Here is a 20,346-nt window from a genome sequence, read left to right on the forward strand (position 1 = left end):
TTGTGCTCCCATGAGAAGACATAGAGGGCAAAGTGTCTTCAACCATCCCTTAATTCCAGCTTACTGCCATGGCAATAAGACAGAAACTGGAACACATCCAACTTGCCTCTGAATTTCAGAACGCTTCTCCAGTGAAGAAATTCTTTTTCACTTTGTTTTATTAATGTCTTCATTTGATTTTTGTTTCTCCTCAAAAAAAAAAAAAAAAAAAAAAAAGAGAAAGAAAAAAAAGCAGATAGGACAGACAGAAGAGAGATTTCTCCCTCTGTACAGCTGGGTCGAGTCCTTTGTATCTGCTGCTGACAAAAATGGAATAAGAACCCACAGGAGTTAAGTTAAACCCACTTATCCTTTCTGCTATTAGTTAATACCCATCATAGATGAACACAGCAGCTGCCTATTCTGTCTTGGGGAAGCATTCATCCCTAGCAAATGAGACACTGCCCTACAGCTCTCATTTGCCAGGAACAGCGTTCTGCAGGCAATGGGAGCTGTGATCACTTGTACCTGTAGAGGCAGTCCATGGGCCGGTATTTGCCTACCACTTTCCTAAAGATAAGCACCCCAAGAAGCTGGACATTTTCAGCCTAACAGCCTACTTCTCAGCATTCCACCAATTTTACACTATGACCTATCATGTACTGTTGATGAAAAATAATTCCTGTTGTGGGAGAAGGTGATCCCCTTCCTATCATGATTCTCACAATATGGCAAGGAAAAGATAATAGACAGGATCAAAATGATAGTTAGAACTATGCTACCAGAGGCAATAGGTGAATCTGATACAGTCACTCATGGCATGCCAAAGCAGTCGTCGTGTACTGGGCGTTTTGGCTTAGGTGTTTGGGATACCAAGAGAAGTCTAAGCTAGAACCGAGGACTTGCCCTTTGAAGATATGGACTTGGTTAGGACAAGAACAAATTAAATGTGGTATTCCTCAGAGATTCCAAGGCAACACTGAGATGCTGTACATTTATACTCTAGCACTGTATTGTGAATATTGCTGCAGCCACCCCTGAAGCAAAGAATTCTATTGTTTTGTCACAGTTGCCAACCCAAGTATCCACCAAGAGAGCAACACTGATACTTGTGGAGTTGTCTGTTGTTTTCCTCCTCCATCTTGTATCAGCCTCCCTCTGAGACAGAAAGTTTTATGATATGGTTGAGACCACACAAAGACCACTCCAGAGCTGATATTGAGAAAACTACCTTACTGCTTACCACCAGGCATGGTTGGACAAGACAGATAATAAATGAATTTTGGACATCGTTACTCACAGTGCACCATTCAGTTGACTTCCTTGCTCCCTACCTGCATTCTTTCTTATCCCACTTCAGAGGGGCCTTTCTAATGAGTGTTTACAAACAGAAGTTACTTTGTTGTTAGAAGTGGTTGAATTTTGAAATTTCAGATTCCCAGGAAATATTGACACTTTGAAATTTGGTTTGTCTAAATCGCATTTTTGAAGTGGATAATGCATTGTATCACAGTGTACTCCAGCTGAGACCTGAGTGCTGAGTAGAGTGATACTGTTACTTAGAGGATTATGGAACCTGAGGGTTAAAGATGTATCTAGGATCATAGAACCTGAGAATTAAAGATGTACCTTTCCTGCCAGCTATTAAAGGTTTTTCCACCACAGATCAAGTAGCATCCATAGACTTCCTTAATATACCAATATCCAAAATCTTAACAGCTGCGCGTGATGGGGTTTACAGGCCCTGCATTGGAAATTAAGGGGTTAATGCTGCTGGGAATGCTGCTGCTGCTATATAAAAGGGAGCAGACCAGCTCAGTCAGGGTTGACAACTGAGGAGGAAAGTTGCACCTTGCCAGCTCCAGCTGAGGAGCATCAGGAATCCTGGATTACAGAAGCCAGAGGTGCTGAGCTTTAGACTGATACTTAAGTGTTTTTCCCTTTATGCTGGGGTGGGCAATAATTTTTTGCCCGGGCCACTTCAGAAATTTTTGAAGTGGTCCCAGGCTGTACCAGAAGGGGTGGGATCAGCATACTTCCCTGCTTCCCCACCCACAGACTATGATTGGTCTGGAGATGGGAGGTGCCTTCTCCCCTCTTCCCCCCGAGGTTCTCCCTAAGCACTTGTGTCCCTGGTGGTGGACGGAGACTTTGCACGCTACCCCTTTTGCCCCCAGGCCAATCAGAACTTAGGGTGGGAGAGCATGCGAAATCTTCTCCCACTCTGCCAGGAGCCATGTGCTCCTGGCAGGGCAGAGGAAACTTCATGCACTTTTCCCCACTCCCAGGCCCTAATTGACCTGGGGGCGGGGGAACAGCAGGGTCTCCACGGGCCGAATCCAACCCGTGAAGGCCCTTTTGCCCACCCTGCTTTATGCCTTGATCCAAAAGCATGAGGAGGCATACCATGCATGTGCAGCTCGACTACAGACTGCTGCGAAAAGGATTTTGAGTTCCGGTGCATGTGCACCTACAGCATGATCCATACTTACTGCATCTCAAAAAAACAGTTTTGCAGAGTAAGTTCTTCATCGAGTAGTGTCCCTGAGGGTGCTCCACTCGAGGTGCTGGGCTCGTCCCGGCGCCGCAAACCGGAGGATTTTTCATTAGCAGTAGCCCCCTACCGGACTGCGCATGCGCGACGGCCCCTTCGCGCCTTTCATCTGAGCGCAGTCCGGTCTTGTCAGTTTCTCTCCAACCGTCCGCAGCCACAGACAGAGTTAGATTGGGCTCCCTTCCCCTCTCTGAGGAGAAAGGGAAAGTCTCTTAGTTAGTTAGTTTTCTTGTTTAGTCATAGATAGTTATCAGTTATAGTGTTAGTAGTTGTAGTCCCCCTCTTTTTTTCCCTGTTTATTAAAAAAAAACCAAAAAAAAAACCCCTGTTTTTCTTCAGCAGTCAGTCAGTGTCTTCCTGACTGAAATTGACAAAAGAACTTATTAACAGAAAAAAGACTCAAGGATGCCAGGATCACCTGGCTTCAAGAAGTGTTTTCAGTGCCAGGAGGCTATCCCTGTCTCCGATGGACACTCACGGTGTGTCCTGTGTCTCGGGGACACTCATGTCTCAGCAAAGTGCAGCCATTGCGCAAAGCTGACAGCTCGCGCCAGAAGAGATCAGGAGCTGAGACTGAGGGTCCTTTTATTTAATAAGGCTCTCCAAGCTCCAGAAGACTCCGAGCCGCGCTCTGCTCCCAAAGATCAAGCTGGGCAAGAGATCTCCCGCAGGATCCATAATACGCCGGGCGGCAGTTCAGACAAACCGGGGAGCTCTGGCTGTGCGCCGAGACTCCCAGTGCACAAGTTGGGCAAGGGCCGTAGCTCCTCTGCCCCAATTGCAATCCGCCACAAAAGCTCCGCTCCGGTACCCGCAAAGGCTTTGCGAGCGGAGTTGGTGCCGGCAACGGCTTCAACGGCCATGGCGGAGCCGGCAAGAGAAGCCCCGGCACCGGGAGTTCCTGCGCATGCGTGCCTGCAACCAGCTGTGTCGGCACCCGCAGCGCCTCCTCTGAGTGCCGTTCCGTGTTCCTCAGTGCCGGGCACATCGGCCCCTGATGCGGCACCGCAGCAAGAGTCTCTGCCACCCCAGCCTCCAGCTTTCACGTCATCCCCAGCTGATCCAACAGCACCGAGCCCTTGCTCTGCCGATGATCAAGTGGTACAGGCTCCACTGCTGCCTGCTATTCTGCCACAGGCGCTTCCCTCAGCCTGCCTTCAATTCCTCGGTGCCAACTAAAGTGCAGCAAAAATCTGCAAGGGTCCGGACACCGTCCCTGACACCGGAATGTGTCACCTTCTCCCCTTGGGCCGGATTCACCTACCTCGTCCCATGCTGGTTACCATCGTCATGTTCATCGTTACACGGCCCCCAGGGAACTCTACTATAGGACACCTCGTCGTTTGCCGCCACGTCGATACTATCGGGACCACTACTCGTGGTCTCCTTCACGCTACTATAAGAGATCCCTTTCACCAAGGTCTCCAAGACGTATAGAGTGTCCTCGTCGATATGACACGATGAGAAGATATGGCTGTTCTCCCTGCCACAGCCGCCGGGTCAACCGATGTTATCATGAGTGCTCTTCTCATTCATCTCGCCACAGAAGGTATTCGCGATCGCGGTCACCGCAGTTTTCTCCCCCTGAATCTCCACATGGTCCAGATGAGCCTACTCCTCATGTTGCTCCACCATCCTCGGCTGGGGATTTGGATTCGCATTATCAGGAGGATAGGCAGGATCACACTCCTCTTCAAGGACACCAGAGCCCTGATTCACCGGCGCAGCGTTCCTCTTCCTCGCCGGATGACACAGGGACTTGTCTCCTACGGAGGACCACAAGCAGTTCCAGGAACTCTTCAAGAGGGTTGCGCAATCTCAAGACATCCAGACCACGGCTGTACAACAGAAACAGCATCGCCTGCTGAAGAACTTACAACCTTCCCAGAAGTCAAAGCTCGCTTTTCCCTTTGATGACGCTATACTGGAGGTTGCCAACGACATCTGGCAGACTCCGGCCACATCGCTACCAACTAATAAGCGGTCGGATAAGAAATACTTCATAACTCAGAAGGATATGGAGTTTCTGTTCACACATCCTCAGCCTAACTCCCTTGTTGTAGACGCTGCACAGCAGAGAATAAGAACGTCTCAAACCAAAAATTCCTCAAATGACAAGGAGGCTAAAAGGCTGGATATCTTGGGAAGGAAAGTATATTCCTCCTCCACGTCTGCTCTGAGGATGTGTAATTTTGTGGCACAATTGGCAAATCACGATTTCGACAACTATTCGAAACTTGTCCCTCTGTTTGAGCACTTGCCGGATTCCAAACGTCAGATTCTCAAGGCGGTGATACAAGAGGGCTATATGGTCGCCCGAACAGCCTTACAGATCGCCCTCGACATGGCTGATGCAGCTGCTAGATCCGCAGCTTCGGCCATAGTCATGCGTCTGGCTTTTTGGCTACACCAGGCCACTGTCCCAAAGGAGTTGCAGGCCAAGGTGTAGGATTTGCCCTTTGATTGCAAGTCACTATTTGCCCAGTCAACGGATCAGGTCTTCCATTCAGGCAAGCATACACGTACAACTTTGAGGACACTGGGGATGTACATGGCCCCCTACAAACGTAGGAAATACATACCCTACAATAGGCAGAGACCATTCTCGTATGCGACGCCTCAGACCAGACCATACGATCAACAGAGGCCAAGACAACGTCCCCAAAAGCGTCACCAACAACCGAACAAAGCGTCCATCCAACAACAGGGCTGGCAGCAGGTTTGATGTGTTGATCGAGGGACTTCGGACCACCCCGTTAACAGAGACTCTAGGCATCACAAAAGGCGTATTCCATCATCGTCTCAGGCCTTATCACCATTGTTGGGCTCTCATATTCACCGACCAGTGGGTTTACGACATAATCACTTCAGGATATGTCATTCCCTTCACCTCTCTTCTCCCTCCCTCCCCCCCTTCCCCGTCCCTTTTCAGGGACCCCTCTCACCAGACTCTTCATCAAGAGGTGTCGCGCCTTCTCACATTAGGGGCAGTGGAAAGGGTGCCAGCACAAAAAGGGTGCTTTTTGGGGAGAGGATTCTATTCTTGCTACTTTCTCACCCAGAAAAAATCAGGGGGTTGGAGGCCTATCCTGGACCTACGTCGGCTCAACCGTCATCTGAGAAGGCAAAAATTCAAGATGGTTACGTTATCTTCGATCATCCCTGCTCTAGACAAAGGGGATTGGTTCGCGTTCCTCGATCTCCAGGACGCTTACTTCCATATAACAATCCACCCAGCCCACAGAAGATTCCTTCGGTTCATAGTGGGGTCCGACCACTATCAGTATCGCGTGCTACCTTTCGGACTATTACCGGCCCCACGGGTTTTCTCCAAGACCCTTGCGGTAGTGGCGGCCTATCTGTGGTGCCTAGATATTACAATCTTCCCGTACCTGGACGATTGCCTGCTAAAGGCTTTCACACTCGACGAGGCCACGAGGGCAGTGTCGGCAACTACCACTCTGTTTTCAGCCCTAGGACTCAATCAATGTCAAGAAATCCTTCTTGACACCTACTCGCGACCTGGAGTTTATCGGAGCAAGACTCGACTCCCTGACCGCGAGGGCATACTTGCTGGTAAAAAGGTTTCAACTCATACAGGACCTGGTGAAGTCGGTATCAATTTCTCCCAAGTCCCGAATACTTACCCATCTACAGCTATTGGGGCACATGGCGGCCACCACGTATGTGGTTCCTCATGCCAGACTCCATATGCGCAGTCTTCAGCATTGGATGTTCACCGTGTACACGCCCCAGGTTCACAGTACGAACAGGTTGGTTTCTCTGCCCAGCTGGGTCCGGACTTCCTTGGCATGGTGGGACAGCCCCAACAATATGCTAACAGGGGTCCCCTTTCATGCCCACAAACCATCACTGCAAATCACCACAGATGCCTCTCTGCTCGGCTGGGGCGCTCACCTTCAGGAACACCGGACGCAGCGTCTCTGGACGCCCCAGGAATCGCTACATCATATAAATTTTCTCGAGCTGAGAGCAGTCTTCAATGCTTGCAAACACTTTCTGCCCATCATCCGAGGACGCTCCATACAGATTCTCACCGACAACATATGCACGGTGTATTACATCAACAAACAGGGGGGGTTGCGTTCCTGCTCTCTTTGCGCAGAGGCTGTGCGCCTGTGGAATTGGGCGATTCAACAAGGTATCACCATAACCGCAGCATACCTTCCTGGCAAGGACAATGTGATCGCCAATGCTCTGAGCAGGCATTTCCTCTCACAACACGAGTGGGAATTACACCCCGAGGTGCTCCGCGACCTCTTCCTGTTATAGGACTTCCCCAAGGTGGACTTGTTCGCCACTTGACACAACAGGAAATACCCTCAATATTGCTCACGAGCGGGCATAGGCACAGACTCTCTGGGGGATGCCTTCCTCCTGGACTGGGATCGGCACCAATTGCTATATGCCTTTCCTCCTCTTCCACTCATTCTGAGAGTTCTGGAAAAGATAGCACTAGGCGGCACAACAGTAATTATGATAGCCAGGTCTGTCTGGGCCAGAAAGGTGCTAACACAGCTGTCGAAGATGTCAGTTGCCAATCCACGACGACTACCGTAACTGTTCAATTTGCTATCTCAGCAACACGGCACAATTCTTCACCCAGCCATCGACCGCATGCACCTCACGGCATGGCTCCTAGCTGGCTCCAGGCTTCTGAACTCTCCTGTTCTCAAGAAGTGAGGCTCGTGTTGATCAACACGTAGGCGGCATACGACGCGTAAAGCCTATCTACAAAAATGGCGTCGTTTCGTGGTGCTTGGCAAAAGATCTTGACCCTCATTCGCTGTCTATACAACAAATCCTAGATTATGTGATACATCTAAAGACGATGGGAATGGCTATTTCTTCTCTAAGAATACATCTGGCGGCAATCTCAGCCTTCCGTCTTCCAATTGACGGCCATTCAATGTTCGCCCACCCTATCACCAAAAGGTTTCTGAAAGGATTAGGCAATCTGTATCCGGCCCATAGGATCCCACCGGAGCCTTGGGACTTGCCTCTAGTATTGGACACACTGACTCACTCCCCTTTTGAGCTGCTCGCAACATGTGATCTACGAATGCTTACGATGAAAACGGTGTTCCTACTTGCCATTACATCGGCGCGTCGAGTAAGTGAATTAGCAGCTCTTTCTGCCGATCCGCCGTATACGCAATTCTTCAGTCATGCGGCAGTATTGCGTGTTCAACCAGCGTTTTTGCCAAAAGTCAATTCTGCTTTCCACATAAATGAACCTATAACCCTGCTGACTTTCCACCCAAAGCCTCACTTCTCATTGGAAGACGCACATCTGCACACTCTAGATGTCAGGCGAGCACTGGCCTTTTTCCTGGACAGAACTCAAGTCTTTAGGACGTCTCAGCGGCTTTTCCTTTCTACAGCCGAGCGCTCCAAGGGAAAGCAACTTTCTGCGCAGCGTATTTCCCGCCTGGTCGTCGCTTGCATCACACAATGTTATGCCTTGCAAGTGGTCTTTGTGCTCATTCCACCCGGGGCATGGCGACATCCATTGCCTATCTTCACGGAGTACCGTTGCAGGACATATGCCGTGCGGCAACCTGGTCATCTACCCTCACATTTGCTAGACACTACGCCCTCGCGAACATACTTACCTCTGATTCAAGGGTAGCTCAGGCTGTCTTGTCTACAGCACGAGGACGATAGGCCCGAAGCACTCATGTAATGTTAGACCACTGCGGTGTACTCACCTCGAGTGGAGCACCCTCGGGGACATTAGTCGATGAAGAAAAGAGAGTTACTCACCTTGTGCAGTAACGTCTGTTCTTCGAGATGTGTGTCCCCGTGGGTGCTCCACGACCCACCCTCCTTCCTGCTTCGGAGCTTCTATTTATATATCTTTCAGATGCTTCCGGTTGGGAGGAAACTGACAAGACCGGACTGCGCTCAGATGAAAGGCGTGAAGGGGCCGTCGCGCATGTGCAGTCCGGTAGGGGGCTACTGCTAATGAAAAATCCTCCAGTTTGCGGCGCCGGGACGAGCCCAGCACCTCGAGTGGAGCACCCACGGGGACACACATCTCGAAGAACAGACGTTACTGCACAAGGTGAGTAACTCTCTTTACCTGTTCTTCATCGAGTGGTGTCCCCATGGGTGCTCCACTGTAGGTGTCAGGCTTGTCCCGGTGCTGCAGATCGGAGATTTGTCAGCAGTGGTCTGCCCAATCATGTGTGCTCACTAGGTGCCTCGTGCCATTCATGCTGTTTGTTAGAGCACACGGTCCTGCTCCTGCCAGTTCCTCCCAACCGTCCTTGGCTGCAGACAGAGGGATCTCTCTCTCTCCTCAGCTTCTGTGACAAAAACAATTCGCAGTTAATTCTTAGTTAGTTAGTTATAATATTAGTAGTTCATTGTTAGTTAGTAGTTAGTTGGTAGTAGTTATATAACCGTTTAAAAAAAAAAAGGCAGTAGACACGTACTGTGCCTTCACACACACACACACACACACACGCGCACACACACAAAAAGAGACAAAGAAGAACTATTAGATAACACAACAATTGGATGGATAACCATGCTGGGATCGCCCAGTTTTAAAAAATGTGCCTGTCGGTAAGCCATTCCCGCCTCAGACGAATGTTTCTGCTGTATTAAGTGCTTGGGCGAAGGGCATATCCCACAAAAATGCCCCCACTGTTCAAAACTGACGGCGTGATCAAGAAGGGACAGGGAGATAAGGCTTGAAATGCTTTTATTTAAGAGGGTGCTGCAGCCCTCTCAAACTGATCCCTCCCCACCGGACTCGGACCCGGTTCAAAACCAAGAAACATTGGGCCAACTCATCAGGATCTCGCACTATGTCAAAAAGTAGGTCTTCTCCAACTCGCTTGCTGCCACCGACGCATATTAGTGTCGGAGATAAGCCTGAGACAGCTTCGGCTCACAACCCGTAGAAAGCAAAGCCAAGCTGCAGCACATCGGCACTAGGGCCCAGCTTACCACGAAAATCACTGACAACAGCACTGCCGCGACCCTCGGCGCAGGAGTCAGCACCAGAAATCACAGTTGACCTACAGTATCCAGCTAGGGAAAATATTCCCGGCTACTGTGCATGCACACAGCTAAACTGGAATGCACATGAGCAATCACTCGAAGAAACACAAATAACTAGTTGCGTCCGGGGGTAGGGGCGGGGAGCACAGGTATGTTTAGAGGCTAAGGGTTGAATCCTCCAGCTCTGACTAAGCCATTTTAGCAATACCAAATGGTGTGCCACTTTAATATTCCTCCCCATTCCCTTCCTATCTAATGCTCCTGAGCCAGGCTTCAGGGATGTTTTAACATGCAATAGTTAGTAATGGCTTCTTCCTTCATGAAGGGATTGCCAGAGTACAGGAGCACTTTTGATATGTCCTCTTCTTTCAGGCACTCTTTTAACACTGCCTCAGAACTTCTCAAACTTCATTGTACCATGACTCCCTTTTGATAAAAATAATTACTACATGTCCGTGGGTGGGGAGATTGAAGATGAGTTTCCCTGAGCCCCATTACTCCATGCAGGAAAGTCAGAGCCCCACAGCCCAAGAACTTCAGTCCCAGGTGGGTGGTCTTTAACCTAAGCTCCACCACGCAGTGTATCCTTTGGGTTTTGGCCTCTGGCAGTGGGGCTTGGATTTAGATTTGGTGGGACTCAAAGTTCAATGCCAGCTCTGCAACCCATTAAAATTGGGTTGTGACCCACTCTGTGATCCCGACTCTCAGTTTGAGAACAGATCAGAGATTTGTCAGCAGTGGTCCGCCGGACCGTGCATCCCAATGGTTAGGACAATTCTTATCTGCCTTGTCAGAGCAGCATTATGGCTCCTCAGCATTGACAGAATATCATACTCCTCTCTCTGTCCATGTTTGGATGAAAACTGCACCCTTAGATGAGTTCTGTTTTGCACCATGCTTTCCTCTTTCCCACAATTTATTGTAACTTCTGTGCAGAGGCTATTGCAGAGTTCCAGCTCAATTGACTTGGCATAGGAGAGCAGGTGTGGCTCCTTTAGATCATCCTTTCCCACTGGTCATGCAAAAGCAGCAAGCAGGTGGACCAACAAAAACCAGCACAAATTACTAGTCTAAGACTGTATTAATGCATGACATGCTGTGGAAGTTCCCTAACTTCTGCCCTTCAGAGGATGATGAATGGCATTCATGATCACGAGAGAGCAGTAGTGCTCAGAAGCAGATGGAGTCAAGAGACCGTGTATATTTTTTGAGAGGCCCCTTGTCTTTTGTGTGGATCTCGGATTATCTGTGACTAATAGGGGTGGAACCCTCCCCGCAACTTCCATAGGTAATACACTGGTGGAATCTACTACCCAAAGGAGCAATTCCCAGGAAACTCTCCTATGCAGATTAGTCATGCACAGAGGATAATGGGGCCTATAATTTCTCAGGCTGTCCATCTGTCATAGTTCTCTATTTTTATTGGGAGTACCAAATTGAAGTCATCAAAGCTTATGGAGGCTTTGGTGGCTTATGACTGTTATCCTGAGATTGTCCCTTGAGTGTTTTAAGCAGCATTATATCAATATGAATTCCTGTAATATGCAGAACTCTTTGATATTTATTCTTTTTTTTTGTTTGTTTTACAGGAAGTCTAAAGAAGAGTATGAAATGGAGCAGGAAAGGAAAAGGTCTAAAGAGGTGAGTGCGTTTTTTATTTAGGAAGTCCTCAGATTTACAGAAATATTGCAAGTTGAAACCACTTTTCCCATAGGAAGCAATGGTATAAAGAGGGGGATTCGTTCCTGATCCAAGGCTTGATAAACTATTTTCATCACAATAACCCAGATTTTTGTACTAAATGAATTATAGATGACTAAGGTAGCAACCTCAATCTGATTATTTGATAAACAACATTCAGATCTTATTACTTTTAAAAAAATGAATCTTTAGTCAGAGAATGATTTAGTTACCTCTAATGAAGTCAGTTAAATGATTTGGTCATACTCCTACATAAGATGAACAGGTTGAACCTCTCTATTCTGGCGCCTCTCTATTCTGACCAGTGTTGAACCAGAGAATTTGCTGAACTACAGAAGGCTAACATTATCTAGCACCATTATCCAACATGTCCATTGCTTACTGTGCTCTTAGAAGACATTTAGGGGTAAATTAGAACTAAGTAACAGCACTAAACACTGAGAGCTAAGATTCATGGCTGTAAACAAACATTATGGGACCACTGGAAACTTGGCCAAACCCATGACAAGTGGACATCAGGCTAAGTAAAATTATGCTGGACCACAGAGGTTCAACCTATATTTGTCCTTTTAATTAAAACCAATTATGGTAGAACCTCCGAGTTGCAAATTGACTGGTCAACCACACACCTCATTTGGAACTTGAAGTATGCAATAAGACAGTAGCAGACACAAACCTTCCTCCCCCTCCCAAAAAAGTACAGTATTGTATTAAACAAACTATTAAACAATAAAGAGAAGGTTTTAAAAAAAGATTATGCATGGCAAAGAAGCTGTTCTTATGTTTTGTTATTTTTAAATTAAGATGGTTTAAAGCAGCATTAAGTCTGTGTTCAGGTGTAAATTTGTGAAAGAACAACCATGTTTTATTGAGAGTTATGAGCATCTCAGTTACCAACAGCCTACATTCCTAACGTGTTGAAAACTCTGAGGTTGTATTATAAACAAAAGTTTAAAAGAGGAATTTAAATTATGTAAAATAATTCTGAAAAATATTTTATGTTATTAAATACCCTGCTTTGCAATATTTAAATTTTCAGCGTCAAAAGTAGAGTAAGTACCGTATTTTCCGGCGTATAACACGACTTTTGATGTTAAACATCCCCCAAAAATCAGGGGTCGTCTTATACGCCGGGTATACAGCTTTGTGGCTTTGCAAAGCCTCGGGGGAAGCCGGCGGCGGGGCAGCCCAGGCGCGCCTGGGATGCCCCGCCGCCGGCTTCCCCCGAGGCTTTGCAAAGCCGCGGAGGGGCTCCGGCAGCAGGGCAGCCCAGGCGCGCCGGGGCTGTCCCGCTGCCAGGGCGTCCTCAGAGGCTTTTCTCCCGGTGTCCCTGGTCTGCTGGAGACGGTCCCCAGCAGACCAGGGACACCGGGAGCAAAGCCGGGAGGCAGAGGGGCGCTGGGGTATAAGACGAAACCCTATCTTTTAACTAAAAAATTAGGGGGTCGTCTTATACGCTCAGTAGCCTTATACGCCGGAAAATACGGTATACTTCAGGTTTGCTTTTTGGTGCTGGAGGCAATTAAATCTGATTCTCATTGCTCACTTGGCACCAAACTTTTTAATGTTGTGCAGTAACTACTTCCAAAAATAGTGCAATTGAAATCAATAGGACTATTATATTAAGAGTAGTATATTACTTGGTGTGAGTAAAAATGGAACACATTTGGTGGTGAGAAAAGGGTGTAAACATATAGTAAAATAAAAGCTCAGTTATTCAGCCCTCAATCAGAGAGCTCAATTAACTGGAATTTCTGGTATCTCCTAATACAAATCTAGTAACAGGGACTAGTAAATTGCCCAACACATTAGGCATATGCATATTCTACACTCTACTTTTATGCAAAAGAGACAGAAGATAAATAAGCAAACTGATATTAGGGATTTATTCAAAAAAGCATCTTCCAAGATGTGTCAGAGTCATCTCAGATTAAGCTCTATCTCCTACTCCTTCTACATCTACAATTATAGGAAGAACCAGTTAAAACTGGTTATAAATGGCTCCTCTTCTCTTAGCTGAGTGCACATGAGAAGCTGAGGTGTGAAGCAGCTGTGGAGAATTGGGTGAATCATAGAATCCTGTGGCTGGAAGAAACCTCAGGAGGTCATCAAGTCCAGCCTCCTGCCCATAGCAGGACCAACCCAAACTAAATCCTCCATGCAAACAGGTAGCAGAAGGAAAAGCCTGTGGTAAGGAAGGTGCTGGGAAAAGCTGTGAGGAAGTTGCCCAGGGATTCATAGATGTCATATAGCTGATACTAGAGACATTATAATCAGCTGCCATCATAAGGTCCCTGGGTTGGAACCCAGTGGAGAGGGCAGTACTAGAAAAGAGACTTGCTTTGGTACAAGGATTTGTCCTACTCTGTGCCACATGGAGGGGCTGCAGAGATTATATAGCTCTTTTCCCCATGCTAGTCAATGATGAGAGTAGCTTAACAAACAGCAAACTGGTATCTAAAGTGAGGGCTGCTGTGAGCCTTTGAGGCAAGTAAACCAGCTAGATTCTTATTCCTTGCTGTATTCTTAACAGGTTATCCCTGTTATGCAAAATTTTTATTATGTAAGTCTTAAAAATATGGTACTCCAATTTGATTCTTCACTGTATGTATTTTTTTCTGGCTACTGCCTCAAATATGGGGGTGTTAACATTTAATTTTTAAGAAGATAGCTCATGGTGTAATTTTCAAAAGGGACTTGGTGACTTAGGAGGACAAGACCTATTGACTTTCAGTTGGGCACATGCTTCTAAATCACTGTGATGCTTTTGGAAATGTCAGTTCTTGTGATGACCTTATCCTATGTCTTTATTATTGTGTATTTTTTCTTATCCCTTCTTTTTATGCTTTTAACTTTGTGAGGGTGCAGGCTTTTTTTAATTCTAAGGTTGAGTAATTCCTGAATGAATCAGTTGACGAATAGTGTGACTACAAATAGTTCTGCCTGTCAAACTGTTCATATATTTTCAAATCCTACAAAAGATATAGTCATCTTCTCCTTGGAAGCATAGGGCTATCTTTTATCCTGAAGGAACTGTCTGGCTTTTCCTAAGCTTTCAGATACTTTGCTGACTTTTATATTTACTTTCCTAGGTTCGTAGGTCCTTGTTTATAAAGTCAGATGCACAATTATATGCCTGACAGTTTGAAAATTAGGGCCTGACACCTGAGCCCAGGCAGGGAGCAGAGGTGACGGGACCAGACGCTTCTTATGCTGGCCATTCTGAGTTGCTGCCCTGTGCAGTACAGCAACTGCCTAAAAGAGTGTGGCAGTGCTGGCCATCCTGGGCCTGGCTGTCAGGGACAGGAGCTGAGTAAGCCAGAGTCCCCTCTGCCCCCTGCACATATTTCTGGGCTTACTTGCATCCTGTCTCCAGCAGCTGGAAGTGGGTAGGGACTGCTACCACCACCAGGCTCTCTCTCAGGTAGTTACTGCGCTGTACAGAATGATAACCTGTAGCAGTCAGCTTGAGCCACGTGAGAAGCAGTTTCCTGTCCCTCCCTACCAAAGCCCAGCTGCCATGGCCAGCAGTTGAATGTGCTGGGAGGGGACATAGTGGGAGGACAGAGTCCCTCTTCTCACTCAGATAACTCCGATGGGAAAAGGAGAGAATGGCAGCTCTAGGCTGGGTGCAGGGCAAAGAAGACATATGGGGAAATCATACATCCCCCTCTTTATATTGTGCCCTCCAACTATGGAAGCCCAGGTCATTTATGGGAATTTGCAGCAAGAGGGAGAGTGTGGCCAGGTCTACATTGCAGGGAGGGTGGGGGGGGGAGGGAGGAAAAGGTCAACTTAATGTATGCAATTACAGCTATATAAATAAAGTATCTAGAGTCGACATACCTTAAACTGAACTTGGCACCATCTCCACTGCGGGAGGTAGACAGGAGAAATCTCCTGTTGACTTCTCTCACTTCTTGTGACATCGAGGTGTACTGGTGCTGATGGGCGCACTCAACATTTGATTTATCAGATCTAGTGGATATCTGCTAAATCAAACCCTGGAAGATCAAGCGCCAGTCCTCCAGGAAGTGGAGACATGGCCTGTGGGGAAACAAGCCCAAATGTCTCAGAATGGAGAAGAAATTATTCCCAGAAAGAAGATAATTGGATAACAGATTTTCCATTCCATTAACTAAAGTTCTGCTATCGTGGTGTCTTTTCTACAGATTCGGTCACATGTCCCTATCTCCTGATTCATGTTCATATTTCTCTGAAATACTGATGATAAATCTGCCGAAATCTGCCTACATAATCACGCATGATGTATGGCATCAAATCTCTTTATAGAGCATGGAAGCAAACACTAACCTACCTAAAATTCTAAATTTCAGTGGTTGTGGTTAGGAAGCATTTTTTGAACTAAACTCAAGTCTTTAAATTTATAGAGGTAAGTCAGAAGGAGAGTTCCCTGTTAGTAATAAGTAAAGCATTTTCTTCTTTTTTATCTCCATTGTATAGCAAATAGGCATGGTAACATTAATAACTCATCAAAAGGTTCATAACCATCTCTGACAATCCAGCCATTACTATTTTTTTCTAGTTTGATATTTTTAAGGCTTAAGGTACATTAAAAAATGTAACCAACTTTTTTTTTAATTTTAAGACGCATGATAAATTGAATTCGTCAGATATTACATACAGCTGTCATGGATATTCAAGAGAAGCAAAAGTTAAGGAATCCACTGAAGATACTGAGAGAATTGATGATTCTGAAGAAATTGCAAAATTATCATTAGGTAATGTTACTTGAAGTATTTTTGTAGTGTCTAGTATGTATTGTATTACAATTAGCTTGCTCATCTCTACGCATTATAGAGAAATAGGAGTCAATTTTTCAGCAAAGAATTTTGCCATTCAAATATCTGGGAAAAAGGAAGTAAAATGTAAAAGATTATAAAATACATTTATAACTTCTTATTTAATTAACCATTTACCTCTATTAGGTTTCTTACCGTTCTTTGGATCTGTGCTCCTTGCTTAACAAGCAAGAAATGATTGTAATTTTATGAGTTGTACTAGCCAAAATAGCTTTAAAATAGATACAAAATTGCAGAAAGCAAAAGATGGTTAGATGTTCGGAATGTCAAAAACTGACCACAACATGGAATATTACTAATTTGAAGAGATAATAAATCAGTTAATTCAAAGTCCTTATCATAATCTTGTTACAAAGGCAAACTTTTAACCTAGTTCTGTGCTAGTTTTGATGAGTGACTTTGCTATCAGTTTGGACTTATGGATCCTTAAAAACATAAACTTGATTGAAAATAAGAATCTCTGGAATTATGTAACTGCTCATGTCTGTTCATCCAAACAGTTCTAGAGTAGAATTTAGAAATTTAGGTTAATTACATAATTGTCAAAGACTGTTAATTCAGTTCAAAATTACCTTGCCTAGGTAATATTCATACCCAAGCTTTTCCACTTAAATCACAGAAAGCTATCACACATTAAAACCAAAATATAATATGCAGATTTATTATGAAGCTATGTAAATTTCAGTGGATGTTCACCAGTGATTGTAGGCTTTTAAGTCACTTTGACTAAAGGTTTATATTTTAGTAAAATCTGTAATTTACAAGCCAAATCAAAGTTGCTGCTGCTTTTTGTCTAAGAAGTTGTCAGTTGTCTTGATCATAACATATATGTGACTTCTAGGCTTAACACTATGGGTTCCTCATAGGTAGTTTTCCTTCGATATAGAAAAAGTTACTATTACAAATAGTAGTAGGCTTAGTTAGGCAAGGACTCCTTCTGCACATCGAGTTACAGCCCAGTCCTTGTTGTCAGTGTGTTTCAAGGTGTTTGAGCATTTGATCCTCCAACAAATTGCTCTGGATTTGGACAATGTCTTGTAAGTTGAGCAGCAGGGTTTAGAAAAGGATGCAGCACCTGTGATTAAGTCCACCACCACCTTTTTAAAAGATAGTTTTCAGCAAAATCTAAAGATGGAAGCTATCTTCTTGGATTTGACTGCTGCCTATGATAGTTTGGTACAGAGGCCTTCTGTTTAAACTCTCGAATTGCTCCACATTGGGAGGTTAAAGTAATACAGATCTTTCTCCAAATGGGCAATTTAGAGTACACATGGACAACTGCTGTAGTTCCTGGAAGTGTTAGATCCATGGCTTCCTCAAGGCTTAGTTCTTTCACCAACTGTTCAATGTGTACTTCAGCAATCAGCCAGCTACACTCTTATGCAGATTTATCTATGCCAATGAAATCCGCTGCAACTACCAAGCTCAGTTCTTCTGGAACTTATGTAGTTCAGGGCAGACTATTGTAATCAATGGTGCCTGCAACTGAGCTTTTCTAAGACCATTTCAAGTTTATTCCATATGCAAGTCATGAGTTAAATGTTTTTCTCAGTGGCCAACACTTGCATGTGGTGGGGTGCCTGTCCCATACTACCCTACCGCTTTGTTATTGGAAAAAGGTATGCAAATTGCAGCCCTCCTTATGTGAGTCAACCTAGCCCTGATAAGTTTTTCTGGGATATCTCTGGTATCCTGAAAAACCCCTGTAGTCTAGACCAGTGTTTCTTAAACTTTGAGAGACCACGGAACACCAAACAATATTTTTTTATGTGGAACACCTATGAAAAGTTTCTTCAAAAAAAATTGTCAGACAAAAAAAGACAAAAACAAAGAAGAGGTTGTGGCACACCTGCAAGTTGTTCACAGAATACCACTGTTCTGTGGAACATAGTTTAAAAAACACTGGTCTGGCTATAGCCTGGATTTTGTGAAGGCTGTTCCTTACTCTGGTACTTTGAGCGCAGAATTGGGGGCCCACAAGACTTTAAAATATCCTGCCACTAAAGGATTATGTTAAAAACTCCCCGAGGTGACCGATTCCCTTGCCTGGGATTGGTATCGCTGCCAGCACCTAAATGCAAAACCCCAGAGAAAAAGCATTTGGGAATTTCTTCCTGTGGTGTGCTCTCAAGCTCTTTGATGGTCCCTCTGGAGGAACTTGAAAAAAACTGTAATTTTTCTTAATAACTGGCTTAGCAGTCTTAAGATGTGCACACAAAACCGCCTGCCTTCTAGGACACAGGAACCAGGTGATTTTCATTAACAAAATAAAGAAACCAAACATACTTGGTAAAATGTTACTTGGTTGCTAAGTGTTGCAGAGCAACTAAAAAAAAGAGATTAAACACAGAATTGTTTCTCTGGGATTCAGTTTGGAAAGTTACAATATAAAGGTGGTAGTTATGCGGTCAGCACAGAGAAGTACAGCAAACTTAAAAATAATATAACCTGATGGTGTCTTATTAAACATTTCATGTTCTACTCACATACCTCTTGTTCCAAGATTTAGCCCTCGCCAAGGCATGGATGTTGCTGGATACTCCATGCTCTGATCCTTGGCTCAATTCATGTTTCCCAGGCTCTCCTATGGTCACACAAAGACTGGCTCAGGAACATCACTGCTTCCAATTAAAAAACTCACACTGTTTTCAGTGGCTCTCCTAGATTCCTGCCGACTCTTTTTTGTACCTGCTTCCCTATCATTCCTGAGGCTCTAGGATTTAACCCTTACAGACAAATTAGTTAACAATGGCTGGCATGTCCAGAAAAGGGTTTTACCCCTCCTATTCATCATAGGCACCAAAGGGTTAATAGAGGTCTTAGGAATCTAAGAAACAACCGATCAGAGAGGGTTTACAAGGATCAACCAATCAGGGCCAGGCTGACCTATATAAGAAGGGCTGTAGAGCAGCTTCAGTCATCACTCCTTGGAGCTTGGAGAGAGAGGACTGGCTACCTTGCAGGCTAAAACTAGGAAGTACCCTGGACAGAGCAGTGCTGCAGGTAGAGACCCAATGAGCTAACAATAGCTCCTGGTGAGCTTCAGGATCTGCAGGCTGAGGTCCAGAGCACCGTTCCCTGTAAGCTGTTCATTTGTGTGTTCACTCGAGATTCAGATGCCAGCCATCTGATTAGCAGAGTGCCCACAACTAGGTTTTGTTTTTACTGGTGCTGCACATTCAAACATGCTTTGGTGCACATGATATATTCTGTACATAGATGGGAAAGACTGGAGGGAACATTGCTCGAGAAACAAGGATAAAGAGAGTGGGTGGGCTGCGGGGAAGGGGTTCAGGGAAATCTACTGAGGAGTTGGAGGATAGGCAACATGTGGCAGTCATCTACAGTAGATGGCAGGACCAACCCAGTGTAGTTGGCAGGCCTGGGTCCCCTGCTCTCACCACTAAGGCAGTGACCAGACATTGGTTTGCAGTTGCCACTGAGGGAACTGGCTGCACAGCTGACTGCAGGTCCCCTGGAACAGGAGAGCATGGAGTACAGCACAGCTGCGTCATGATGCTGCGGTCCTGGGAGTATTATGGGTCACTGGAGCAGAAGTAACAATGGCGAGATGCCACCAGAAAAGGGTCCACCAGCTAGCAGAGTTGATCCCTGGGACATCCAGCAGGGGATACCACAATGGAGAATTGCACCCCATCACACTGCAGCATAATCCAAACCCATTTTACCACAGTGTGACACTGAATATGTCATTAATGTATCATACTACAACCACTTGAGGAAGACAGCAGTCAAAATCAGCACTCAACAATCTGCTTAGACCATCAGCCATTGCCATACTATTCAATAGCACAGTACTGAGCTCCTGTTTAGGGTCACTCATTTCCTGTCAGGCTGATCAAAGTAGAGCTTAACAAAGCTGTTTATTTTGTTATTGGGACTTTACAGGCAACTCTTGTGCATACAGGCAACTCTTGTGCATACTACTGCCCCATATGCACGATGAAAAGGCCTCTGTCATGGGGTTGCTGGCTAAGACCTGTAAGAATAGCAACATAACCTTATACACAGTCTTCTTCAATCACTCATCATCAGCTTGCCTGTCTTTTAGATGCCCTTTATAGTGATTTATACCTTCAAAAGACATGATGGAATCTGCTTGTGCAATGAGTGGTCAGTGACAACAGTTGTTAATCACTGTGTAGCCGCTGACCAAACCATTTGTCCACCAGGTTTTGATCTGCCAAGACACCTCTGGTCATCTCTGAACTGGTTTCAAAAAGGACAGGGCAA

The 20,346-nt window shown here is 45.5% G+C and overlaps 1 protein-coding gene across 3 annotated transcripts in view; it reads left to right on the plus strand.

The window, feature by feature from the left end:
* The window catches only part of CFAP36 (cilia and flagella associated protein 36), a 56,881-nt gene that overhangs the window by 16,548 nt on the left and 19,987 nt on the right, over positions 1-20,346 (plus strand). For all 3 annotated transcript variants that reach the window (XM_075925507.2, XM_075925508.2, XM_089777518.1), the window contains exons 6-7: positions 11,158-11,209; positions 15,879-16,011. In XM_075925507.2, the coding sequence (XP_075781622.2) occupies positions 11,158-11,209; positions 15,879-16,011 (185 nt within the window). The remainder of the gene's footprint in view (positions 1-11,157; positions 11,210-15,878; positions 16,012-20,346) is intronic.

Source organism: Pelodiscus sinensis, chromosome 3 (assembly GCF_052426305.1).
Source record: "Pelodiscus sinensis isolate ZL-2025 chromosome 3, ASM5242630v1, whole genome shotgun sequence".
In the NCBI taxonomy this organism is placed as follows: Eukaryota; Metazoa; Chordata; order Testudines; family Trionychidae; genus Pelodiscus; species Pelodiscus sinensis.